The following is a 12,512-nucleotide window of genomic DNA, read 5'->3' as shown; positions in this document are numbered from 1 at the left end:
ACTGTTGCTGCAGGAGCAGACAACAGCCAATGCTGATGCCTGCACAGGAATCTTTGTGTAGTCAGAAAGAAAATGAGGGGTTGGGTCTTCTCCCTGTAATGGGAAAATCTGTAGGTGGACTACAATAACAGTTTTCCAGTAGATGGAGAAATACAGTTAGGTTTGGGTGTTGGGTTTTTTTTTTTTTGAGCTTGCAATCGTTAAGGAATATTTTGAAAGTTTGTGTTTTCTATAAAAAGTCTCTCTGCTCAAGGATTCTTAATGCCAAAACAGTTTTCAAGTTTCTCTAAAAAATGTGCATGGACAGGCCAGAGCAAAGAAAGCAGCATCTTCATATCTTACCTGACCTTTATAGAACATCCTTGATTCTTCAGTGAGCATACCACTGCTGCATCATTTCAAGGACAGACTGCACTGTTTGGAAAGACCTTGCCTGCAAGCCTTTTTTTTGTTGTTTTGTTTTGTTTGTTTTTTAAAGACTGAAAAACCAAGAGGAGTGATTTATGTTATAAAATTCCTCTTCCCACATGACACACACTGTTGTAAAACAACTCATGATAGTAATAAGAGCGATTAACTTCGCTGAATGTCATTCAGGTACTTCAAATTATAAGAAACTCAGAACAAGTAATACTTTTTATTTACTTCAGTTTCAGCCTAAATCTCTCATTGATTACCTACTCTGTTAGAATGCCACAAAAAGTAATCGTTCACTAACTGAGAAAAGAAAACATACCTATGTCAGAAGATATAAGCATCACCAAATCAGGCTGAGCTAGCTAGAACAACATGGGTTCTATAAAGATTAATCACCAATACTTCCAGCCACATTTTACCACTAGAAGCAGTGTTTGTGACATTCCCATAGAGCTCACAGAGTTGTAAGAAAATGTGAAGTAAGGAAGAAAGGTTTTAAGACTGTCTTCACTTCAAGTCAACGATGTCTTCATCATATAAAGAAATCAGCTGAAATGGATAGCTAGATGGTGAGCTCTCCTCCCTGTTTGCTAAAGTATCAGGATCTGAACTAGTGGAAAGATGACGTCCTTCAGAATAGCTTTCAGAAGAGCCTGAGATTATCCTGCAAAGAGGAAGAGAAAAGTTACTAAAAAAATACAGAGATCAGGGCAAGCAGGATCAATGGCTACTTCTAGATTCAATCAAGTTATCCTAAAGACCGAGACAGACCATTAAAACTGGTTTCTCTCTGTTTTACTCTACTGAAAATCATCAAAAGGCAATGCTAATGAAGCCCCCTGCCCAAATAACTATCAAATAGTGAAATAAATGAAATATGGTTATATATTGCAGCAGATTTTTTGTTTGTTTTGTTAATCTTAGTCTACTGTATCTTGGCTGAATTCTGCCACTACTCTACACAAACATAGGTTATGAAAACAGTGAAAACAAGAGAACGGCAGTGGGGTCAGATAAGCAGAGCCAAACAGACAAATGCAATGGTGTTTCTTCACAAAATTTATTCTGGAAATAGCAACACAAGAGCATATGAAGAAAACAGCAAGCGAGCCTGCACAGTGCAGATCTAGTAGTCCAAATCCTAATGACAGGCTCAACTGCAGCAGGTCTCCACAAAATCCCATTTATAGTCTTGCTTTGCTCATTCACATGTCTTTAGCAAAAAGTATAATTGTTTCAGTACTTACAGTATTCAGATACTCTAACAAACACATTAGCATGAAATTCACATTGGTATACAAAGGTCTCAGTCAGCCCCACGCCAACTGAGATAAGCAGGAACAGATTGAAAAACAATCAATTCTGAAAACATTTACAGTCTAACTTAGGTTCTTTTCTAAAGCCAGTATATTTACCTGTCACTACTAGTCGATCTTACTGCTCCCTGCTTGGGGTCTGACTGTCTTCGAGGAATCTTTTTTTGCTTCTGTGCACTTTCTGTCTTGGGTATAGGCTCATCCAAGAGGCCTCAATAAAGGAATAAAAGACTTAATACTCTCAACAGAAAATAAAGCATTCATGAAAATGTTAAGGTATCTGTCGCTGGTTTCCATTATTAACTAAATAGTTTCTACCTGGCTTAGAATATGGTCACCTCAAATGTGATCAGATGCTGGCTAGACTATTTGCAAATAATGTTTTCTCACAGTTTCATTTGTTTGTTTATACTACTTATTTATGAATACTGGTTGCATGTTACAAATCTGACTGTGATGGTCCAAAGATTAGAAATTATATACTTGGCAACTGATATGTACACTGAAGAATGAGGAGAATTTACCCAGCAATTCTTTACGTGTTCTGCTTGCAATTTCTTTAATTTCCATACGAGATAAGGATAGTGAGTGAGTAACTGCAAGAGAGGCAATGCCACTGGATGTTGTAGTAGTGATGACCTTGGGAGCCAAAGGTGACTTCAGAGGTCGTTCAATGCTTCGCCCAACCAGATTACTGAGAGGAATTTTGTACAGGTTTTTGCACGGAACTAAATCTGAAACACAGAAGAAAAAAGAATCTTACACTTTCACAATAGAATCAGCTCCAAACGAAAAGTTATACAGAAAAGTTATACTCGTGCTGGGTGCTTTTTAACCCAAATAACAAAGATCTTTCTTGCCCCAGAGATCTTTCAATATCAATAGGCTAGGAGGAGGAAGAAATACAACCACATTGTGGAGACTTGCAATTTGACTTAGAGAGAAAAAGAAGATAGACTCTTGGCGATATGATGAATCAGCAGTGAAACCAGGAAGTAAATTTACATGTCCTGAGGCTGGTATTCTGACTATTACACCATGACTCTGCACTCTGTGCAATATTCCCCATGTATTTTAATATGTTGCAAGTATGTTGGAGCCTGGATCCCAAGTGGTTTAAATTATGGCTCCTCTTCTTAGGTGACATAAAATACCATATGTTTTCCTAATTCTCAGAAAAAAAAAAACCCACCAACTTACCATCAAATATCACTGCCTTTTAAAAACTGAAATTGTGATTCCTTTCTCCTTTCCCCTTCTGCCAACAGTGCAGCAGCAGATTTAAGTGAGGAAGATATACATACATCTTGCATTATCTAGTTGATGTTCCCTTGTTTCTCCATTATTTTTCCCCTATAGACTGACTGTTTGCAGATCATGTTACAGTAAATTGACTATGCAAACTCCAGGCTAGACCTTCTTCTTACTTTTGGTTCACAAAAGAGCTTCAACCATCCAGCGGTAGTCTAGCTTTTCTTAAATGAAATGAATGGCTTATGTGAAATCTCAAGTTTTCCCACCATTTTATACCTCTTTTTGCATTATTAGTCTTGACCATATTGCCAAAGATTCATCAAGCTACTGAAGCTTAATTTCTCCCCTCCTACAGAAATGATTTCTTCAAAACAGTGCTACTATGCATTCAGAAGAGATACTATGGGGCAAAAGCTCAGCCAAGTGCTTCAGATCTGTGGATAAACAGAAAATCTCTATCTTCCAGGTTCTCAGCTAGGAACTCAAAATCTTTTACCTGATCAATTTCATCTTACCAGAGATCAGCTGCACTGAGATGTGATAGCTGTTGAAGGATCAGAGATCGTTATTCAAGCTGCCTGGAAACAATGTTACCTTCTAGAGAAGAAAGAGGACACTCTGGCATTTCATAAGCTGTTGGTGTTTCAGGAGAACTCCTTGAACTCATTTCCTTAGAGCTGCTGTTGGATGATCCACTTACTGCAGCAGTAGCTTTAAAATAAATATCTGACTGAAATAACAAATAACTCATTATTAGTACAGTGAGACTTTCTTAACCATCTTCTAAGTAAGAGCTCAAATGTTTGTCCGCTATGTTCTATTGCCACTGTTGCTGTATTGCTGCTAAGTCAACTAGGTTTGGTTGTGGAAAGGTTATCCCACTGTAAGTGGGGGGAACACCTGTGATGTTGAGGATAGCATTTGCCCCATAAATAGTCAAATATCTCAGATCTGCATTACCTTGAGCAATAAAGGACAGCAAGATCAATTCTGATTCTCTTTGTACTTGATATAAACTAAGAGCACACAGATGAACAGTTACCACAGATCAATTAGCACATTTCAGTTCTGGTTCGTTTGTTTTTTGGCTGCAGCAACTTTTTATGTGAATGAGATCCCAACATATCACAGAAATAGTCAAGTGTGATTTTCCTGTGTCTTACCCTTGATGCTACAAGTTGAAGCTCAGGCACAACTGCTGTGTGGACTAAGTTCCCATTCACCACTAATCGGATCTCAATGGAATCAGTAGTGAAGGCAAGGATATAAGGGAAAGCACAGACTGCAATGAAACAAAAGTTATTTGGCAAGGAAACATGGTTAATGTAAATGTTTCTTGGATGCCCCATGAAAACTGTTCTTGAGTATCTGACCTCTTCTGGCATCTCCCTTTCCTATGAAAAGAGTTGTCTAAAATACTGATGGACATTGAGCTAAATCAAGTCTGAAGAAAACTTCACTCTCCATACCTGGTAGAACGTAGACTGAATGGAAAACGAAAAACAGAAAAAAGAGAAAGGAAAAAAGTTCAGCAAAGGAAGAACTTGGCACCAAGGCTCCACCTTTTAAAATGAGCTAAAGTGGCATCATGAATGTAACATGCTTCTTCCTAGCACACATACTGTAATTCCACTAACAGCCAAGTGAAAGCCTAAAAGGTAACAAAAAAACCCAGCCATCTAGTAAAAAGAGATATTTTCTTACCAACAGCATAAGGAACTTGATTCCAGCTGAAGTGGAAGTCATAAGCTGATGGCTGGATCAGTGGAGAACCTCCATTGAAAGGATATACCTTTCTGTATTGGCAAACATCTGTAACAAAAAAGAAAAAAGAAGCATGCATCATCTTACACTGCAAGTGACAAACACCAGCTTTACAGGCAGATTTTGCAGAAGTGTGGGCATTATATACATAATCAAACATTTATGTAGAAGTCCCTCTACATCTAAACAGATAAGGGAAATGTGCTTCCTCTGTGAACACAGCATTTGAAAGATCAAAGACCAACGTTTTAATAAGTTGTCATATTTCAAAAAGTAAGTATTACTCTGTTTCAACAGTTATCAGTTCCTTACCTTGTCCACAGACAGAGGAATAGGCAAGAAAATTTCAGAAAGCAGTGTCAGCAGAACCTCTGCCCTTCAAGCAGCCATATGCTAGCACAGTTTACGTTCTTTGAAGATTTATACACATGGGATATTACAGACACCAAGATTTCATTAATCATATAACTTGTGAACCTACTTCTTAGCTGCTGTAAGTCCACTGATACTGAAATTAACAGTCTTGCTATGAGTCAGACATGAATGCTGGCTTATACAGCTTCTTACTGGCAATGTAATTCTGAATTTTTAATTTGGTAGATCTAGATAATGGGGAACTTAACCTTCCACTACCAACGGATTTTCCTTTGAACACATGCACTAGTGCTGATCAAACATCTATTAAATCTATTAAAGTTCAGGACTTGAGAAGTCACATCAGCAAACAGTAAGAAAGCTTAAAGACGAGATGCAATTGCAATCATCTTTTTTTCTTGACAAGCTCATATGAGTGTACTGAGTGCTCCAGGTAAGCATCTATGACCCTCTCAAATATGTGCTGCTTCCAGCTTTTTTCTATTTTTTAGGCAAAATTCTGTTTTTTTCCTGTAATTGATGTCCTTAGACTGAATCAAAGTTTATATCCAGAAATGTATTATGGGCCTTTTTCTAAATACAAACTTAGGACACTGCCAAATCCTGTGTTTTCATATTTGTTCCATGATGATACTTTCAGAGTTATAAAACTCTCTAAAGAACAAATGTAGGTTTCTCAGTGACACTGTCCTAGAAATAGGAATTCAAGTTGCTGCAAGTTTGTGCAGCACCTTTATTGTAACTTCAAGATCAGCTAAGTTTGTTAGCTTTGGCTCAGCAATGGGTCTACTAGAGGGGAACTGATTCTGCGCAGAAATATAGGTGGGACTTCACTGTGCTCTGTCACATGGCTTTTTAGTTCTGAAGCGGTGCTAAGTGAACCAGAGCCAGGTAGGATCTGGCAAGCTACCAGAACCAATAATGCCTCACAGAGCATAGAAAGATACAGTTTAGAGACACTTAAAACTTGCTCTGTGGTACCAATCTGATAGCCAGTGTTGAAACATAGGTGTACTTATCCTGCCTCCATCAATGTTCACTTTGGAGATGCAAATAGGACATGCCTTCTGCAACAGAGAAAGCCGTGCCTTGACCTTCAGCATTGCCTCATAAAGGCTGCTTCATGCTAAGAGCTTCAATTTTCATGAGGATCGGAAGAAAAAGTACCTGTGTACTGCAGAGAAGGGCACATGCATGTTATATCCAAGGCCATTTTATAAAAAGAGATTGAGAGAATTATAATGAAATAATGCAACAGTGCCAAGAAGTAGGAAGAAGAAAAAGCACAAAGACAGAATGGGACAGCACACAGAGGAAAAAGGGGTGGAATGCTAAATTGTACATGTCTGGAAAACACCTAGTAAGTGTGTAACTACCTAGAGAATGAGCTAGATCTGAAGAAATAGGACTTCTGTGAGTAAGGTGGTAACATCTATAAATATATAGATACACATCTGTATACCTGAAATTAAAACCTAACAAGCTAAATTCAACATACTGTGCAATAAAATAATACTTCAATTTCTAGTCTCTCTAACGCACATTTAAATTCAAAAGAATGTATATTGAAAAACTTTCCATGAAACACTGAAATTCATTTTAAAATACAGATCTAGACTCCAATGAAAAATGAATTACACATGCAGATTGAGGTATTACCATTTTCGGTCTTCCCTAAACACTTACAATTATAACACAACAGTAGACCAGCTTCACCATCTTCATACACATCAATAGCTGCAACAAAATTAACCTGCAATGATAATGGGAAAGGGTAATGAACAGGCAGAGGATACTGAGGTTATTACAACCAGGTTTTGGCTAACAAGCAATACAATCAGTTGGATGAGTGCACAACTACAGGTAAAAAAAAAAAGGAAGAAGGGAGGAAGGGAGGAAGGGAGGAAGGGAGGAAGGGAGGAAGGGAGGAAGGGAGGAAGGGAGGAAGGGAGGAAGGGAGGAAGGGAGGAAGGGAGGAAGGGAGGAAGGGAGGAAGGGAGGAAGGGAGGAAGGGAGGAAGGGAGGAAAAAGAGGGGAGGGGGGAGGGGAATTAAAAAAAATTAAAAAAAATAAAAAAAGTAATTTATCAAACGCAGCCTCTTTTGTGATTAATTTTCAGGATGCTCTCAGGATGGAAATCAATTTCTTTTGTATTCAGTTCTGTACAATACTGAATATTCAATACTACACCCTAAGTATAAAGCAATAAAAACTTACATAACTTATTTGGCAATACAAAGTCTGGGAAATAGGGTGATTTCAGGACAGCTGTGAATCGACATGATATGCTAAAAATAACAAATCTTTTCAAAAAGTAAAATCCAAAAAGCTCCACTGCACATCATGACTAGCAGAAAGATCAGATGCACCAAGTACTTGTTCAAAACCACTAACGCCTACAGAGGTCGATAGGGATGTACTTAAGGATTACTGAACAGGCTGAATTTAGAAACTGAGAACGAATGCTGGATGAACCACAGTATTTTTTACATAGCACAGGCTATATAAGTTCTCCTATTTCAACTCTGTATGTCTTTTACAGTTAGATTAAAAAGCCCAAAACAGCCATAAAAACTAGGGTATCTGTTCAGGAAATGAGACCTTATTAATGAAATATGTAAGATAACATTAGACAAACGCTTCCCAGACCACAACACTTACTACTTGGGTACGGAGAGGGGTTGGAGACTGATTCCATGAACAGCAGTTCTTTGACTTTCCTTTGTACAATAAGCTAAATGTTCACCTCTTGATTTGAGATTGTTGTATAGGTCAAGAACTGTTAAACAGACCTGGAAGTTTATGTATCTATACCAAATGCATTTTGACCCATCCTTTGTAGTGACTGAAAGCCATTTTTGCTCTGTTACCCGTGGAAATAATTTGGTGTCCCATTTCAACATCACAAAAATTACTGGCTCAGCTCATATTAATTGTCTGCTTTGTTTGTGTTCTCAAAGCAAATAAGGACTCCTGGGGAGAAGAGGAACGGGGCGGGGGGTGAGGGGGTGGTGGTGGTGTACTTCTCCATCCCCATTCTTTACTTGTAGTTCCTCCTCATCCAGCTTAAGACAGATTTCCAGTGCTGTGGAGAAGCTTACACTGTATCGCCCATGCTAGGAGTACCAAACCTCTTCATCATCAGATCTGAATAAAAATACAGATGATTTAAAAAGAAAATAACCTCTCAACAAGAACCATCAAATGAAAAGAGTAGTCCCTTATCTTATTATGAGGAAAACAGTCAGTTAAAAACAACAACAAAAAAGATTAACTGTACAAAATCTTCTCTTTATTTTTTTTGTCTAAAGCTATACGTCCACATCCATATTTAGAAAAAATTAAAATTATCAGATTATCAGAGATGCTGAAAATCATTATCTTCCCAGCAGCAGGAAATACTGGAGCTTTTTTCTGAAAATCAGGACATTTGCTTAAATCCCAACTCTTCAGTTAATTTACTAGTTGACTGGGCAGCAGTTTCTTATGATTAAAAGCTATGTGTAAATATTTTATCCTTAGTACATGTAAATAGGCAAATCTGAATGAGATACCGGTGGCCAACAACCGAAGTTATTTTGCTGCAATTTCTTAAACAATAAAACACTAAGACCACAAAGAAAAAGCAAAATATTGACTAAGAAAGGAGAAAAATTAATTTATGCTGACAGTGATATTCCAGAGCCTGAAACACAGGCTCTTTCCTAATGTGTCATACCCTATTAACTACCTCTCTCGGGAGTGATTATTATCACATATCCCAAAAGGAACAAATATCTCAGAGTGCCCTAAAGCAGAGGTTATAGAAGCGAAAAGTAAGAGACGTGAGGATCTCCATAAATTACACTCCCAGGAGGTCAGCACAGAATGCACTGAGTCTGCAAGAAATTATGTTCAGTGTGGTTCTGCAAGAACATAGTTTCAATGATGAAAACTTACCTTGTTTGTTTCAACATGATGCAATCTATAGGACTCCCCAGTACTCTCATTAACTAAATCAAACTGATGCCGATATGCTACACAGATCATATTGTCACTGTCTCCAGTAGGTCCATCCACCAGCGTCATAACCACTGGAGGGTCAGAAAGGCATATTTCCTATAATGTAAATAACAGAATTATTCTCTTTTTCAAGCTCCTACTGTGGGTGCTGCAGGTACTCCATGAATTTAAAGGGATGTGCTCTAAGCACAGAAACATCATAAAGAACAAGCAGAAACTTAATTAAAAAAATCTGAAAGATTTCTTTGGCATATATATGATGGAACTCTATCATATGGCTTCTCACTTTTCTTTGTCTGGAGGTTCAGGAAGATAAAAATGCATGCTCTTTGTCTTCTCCCCTCCCCCCCACTAGTTGAGTGCTGCCCAGTCTGTTAAGGTAATTAGTGATTAGATTACACATACCCGGATGTACTGGAACTCCTCTACTGGAGATTCAGATGACGATAGCAGAGAGCTGCTGGTTAAACTGTTGCGTGGATTATATTTCTTTGTGACGAGAAGTAGTTTGTTTCGAATAGCCACAACAATCCTCAGTTCACTGCCATGGTGAGTATTAATGGCATACAAATGGCAGCCTGAGGAAATAATGCTCTAGATTGTAAGTGTTTGGAGTAGGGTCTGGTTCTTTTGTTCTGTATTTGTATGACGATTAGTACAATGGGGCTCAACACAGAATTACAAACCTCCCAATAGGATAACATTAACTTCTAGAAAAAGACAAAAGGCTATGGACTCTCTTGAAATCTATTTTTCCCCTTACTCCTTTTGTGAGTAAAGACTAAATGCATGGATTTTCACTATTCTGCAGGTTCCAGCTTTCCAAAGCAGCTTGCTTCTAAAGACCAGAAAAATGTTTATGACTACTAAAATAATCAGCAACACCCAAACTAATCTAAGCACCCCTATTTAACGGAGATTTGCCAGTGTTCCTCCACCTTAAAATGCCCTTTATTTCAGTCTCACATCCCTGCATAATTCTTCTCATACCCCTCAATCCTGAAAGCAACATATCTATTTTTGTCTAGAGCTCTTCATCAGTAGTGATTGTCAAGTAACATGGTGTTTTTACAAAGTTCTAAAATGTCATGACTATACCAGACTTATTTTCATATAAAAGCTTAACAAAGTCTGAATTGACTGTCCAGACAAAAAGCTAAAGATGAATACCTACAACTGCCTCAAGGGAGCTAATAAGCCCCTGGCAACTACAGGCATCATACCACACTGGATGTTTTTAACACAGGATAATAAAATCACCTTTTGTTCTCTCCAGTTTATTTTCTCTGCAGTCATATTTGCTTCTTATCATTTGCTTTGTTTTTATATCTTTTTGGACAGCACTGAGTCTGAAGACAAGGAGACGAGAGTCTTTCCCTGAAGGATGAAGAGAGCCAGGAAAAAAGAATTTAGAAAAAAGATGGTGGCAGTTTGAAATTAATACTTCCAAAGAGAAGCAGCACCTAACAAACAGAGCAAAGATAAACAAAGCATAGTGCTTCTCTGGGGATGAGCCGCAACATCATACAAGACTGCTTATGAACTCTCTAGGCTTTACAATTCTAGTAACCAATCCCTTCAGTTCAGTTCAGATAGCAAAAATATAATAGATATAAACTACAGGGCAAGGGTAAAAAGGTTAACTTTAAAAGCTGGAACCATCCAGCTGAGCAGCTGATAACCAGATCCTTAATAGAGTTTGAAACCCTTCGGTATGCGGACTGGTTTTGCTTATTGGTTCTTCAAAGGTAGGCAAGTTAGGTTCAAGGCATATTCCAACTGCAAAAATAATACCGTATCTACTTCCATGGCTAAATCTGTTTCCCATGAAGATAGATATGAGTGGAATCGACAACCCCTAAATTTAAAACAAATAAATAAGTGATGCATTACTACCTGCAGTTGGGAAATAAGCGACCTAAGAGTAGTTCCTCATCTAAGAAACCAAGTTTCTTAAAATGCAAGCAAGGCAAGATTTTCTGACAAAGGTGAACTCTTTTACTAGACTAGCTGGTATGGCTGGAAAAATTTAAGCATGCTTTCTTAATACACAGTTGATGTGGATCCCACCATAAAGGCAAAAGCAAAATCATGGGTGCTGCCTTCAATTCTGAAAGAACAGCAACATGAATCAGGACATCTGGCCCCTGCATGACCTTTTCCCATAGCAAGTGTAAGAGAAGAAAAGATGCAACGCCTCCTTAAGTCTGCCACAATTTCAAACATTGAGTAATCCAACTCAGCATATTCTTACTGTCAACACTGACAAAAGGAAAATAAAATATATGCACTCCCTCTCTTTTCAAGAACGTGTGTGCAAAAGAATCTGTGCTTCCATGAACGAGTTCATGGAAGAAGAATAACAAGCAACATTCACAGTCTTTTGGAGGAAAGGCCAAAAAACATGAGCTAAGTCAAATGTTCAAGGACAGTGTTACTGCTCTCATCAGTTCAGTCTCTCTTTGGACTTACTCCTGCCTTTGGTGTTCAGTTAGTTATTCCAAACATAACAACCTGAAGAATCCGGCATCAGAATCTGGCAATTCCTCAAACAAGCAAAGATTGTAAATATCGTTTTCTGTGGTGGGGACAAATCTTACTAGTCAGACAAACATTAAGGCATAGAAAACAGACATCTTACGTTTGTATTGTCAAACAAGGTGCCAAAAGTTAAACTACACTGTAGACTTAGAGCAAGTCAACTAGTCCATGCTTTAAGTCCCTTAATACTAGGCTGTTCTTTTCCAAAGCCTTTCTCCTTTTGATGAGTAAGGCTGCCTATAAGGTGTTTCCTACTCTATTCGAGAATCTCCTCGACTTCTCTGAAACCATCCTTGCCCATGGCACTTGACCAGCTAACATCTTCCATGCTAGATGCAATAATTTTGAGCCTGGCTAGTGATGACCATCTGATAGTCACATGGCAAAATCTGAGCTAGATAGCTGCAGAGTCAACTGAATGGGCCTCTATAGCAATCTGTAATCCAAAATTTTCTCAGTAAACAAGAGCATCCCACAGGACTAGGGAAATCAACATAAAAACATATAGGATGCTCTGATTTCACTTCAGAAAAGGCGTAAGGCAGAGTCAGTATTAGAAACACGACACTCGGTGAACATTGTATCATGAGAGTTTTCTGTTAACTGAGTACTAGCCCTGCAATCACCCTTTGCAATAACTGCTTATGATTATGTGATAACTGCTCAGAAAGTCTCACACCTTGTTGCCAACTCTTGGAAAGTGCAAATTATAATCCCATGCCCAAAACTGGACGGCTGTGGTTGCTGCCTAGCAACTAATTAATCGCTTTTGTCAATCTAAAGTCTCTAACAAGTTTGTGGCATCTTTATTTAGGACAGGAATCAAAAGTGGCTCTCAAATTC

General features: G+C 38.2%; 1 protein-coding gene across 1 annotated transcript in view; it reads right to left on the bottom strand.

Moving 5' to 3' along the window:
- Window positions 1-924: 924 nt before the first annotated feature.
- The window catches only part of GARNL3 (GTPase activating Rap/RanGAP domain like 3), a gene marked incomplete at both ends in the record, with an annotated part of 45,531 nt that continues 33,943 nt past the window's right edge, over window positions 925-12,512 (bottom strand). The window contains 10 exons of the mRNA XM_082327814.1: window positions 925-1,081; window positions 1,833-1,944; window positions 2,258-2,467; window positions 3,582-3,717; window positions 4,151-4,269; window positions 4,692-4,799; window positions 6,813-6,879; window positions 9,066-9,224; window positions 9,534-9,706; window positions 10,389-10,505. Of these exons, the coding sequence (XP_082183940.1) occupies window positions 925-1,081; window positions 1,833-1,944; window positions 2,258-2,467; window positions 3,582-3,717; window positions 4,151-4,269; window positions 4,692-4,799; window positions 6,813-6,879; window positions 9,066-9,224; window positions 9,534-9,706; window positions 10,389-10,505 (1,358 nt within the window). The remainder of the gene's footprint in view (window positions 1,082-1,832; window positions 1,945-2,257; window positions 2,468-3,581; window positions 3,718-4,150; window positions 4,270-4,691; window positions 4,800-6,812; window positions 6,880-9,065; window positions 9,225-9,533; window positions 9,707-10,388; window positions 10,506-12,512) is intronic.

The sequence above is a fragment of the Platalea leucorodia genome (assembly GCF_965183815.1).
Source record: "Platalea leucorodia genome assembly, chromosome: 15".
Lineage (NCBI taxonomy): Eukaryota > Metazoa > Chordata > Aves > Pelecaniformes > Threskiornithidae > Platalea > Platalea leucorodia.
This window is presented reverse-complemented; position numbering and strand designations above follow the sequence as displayed.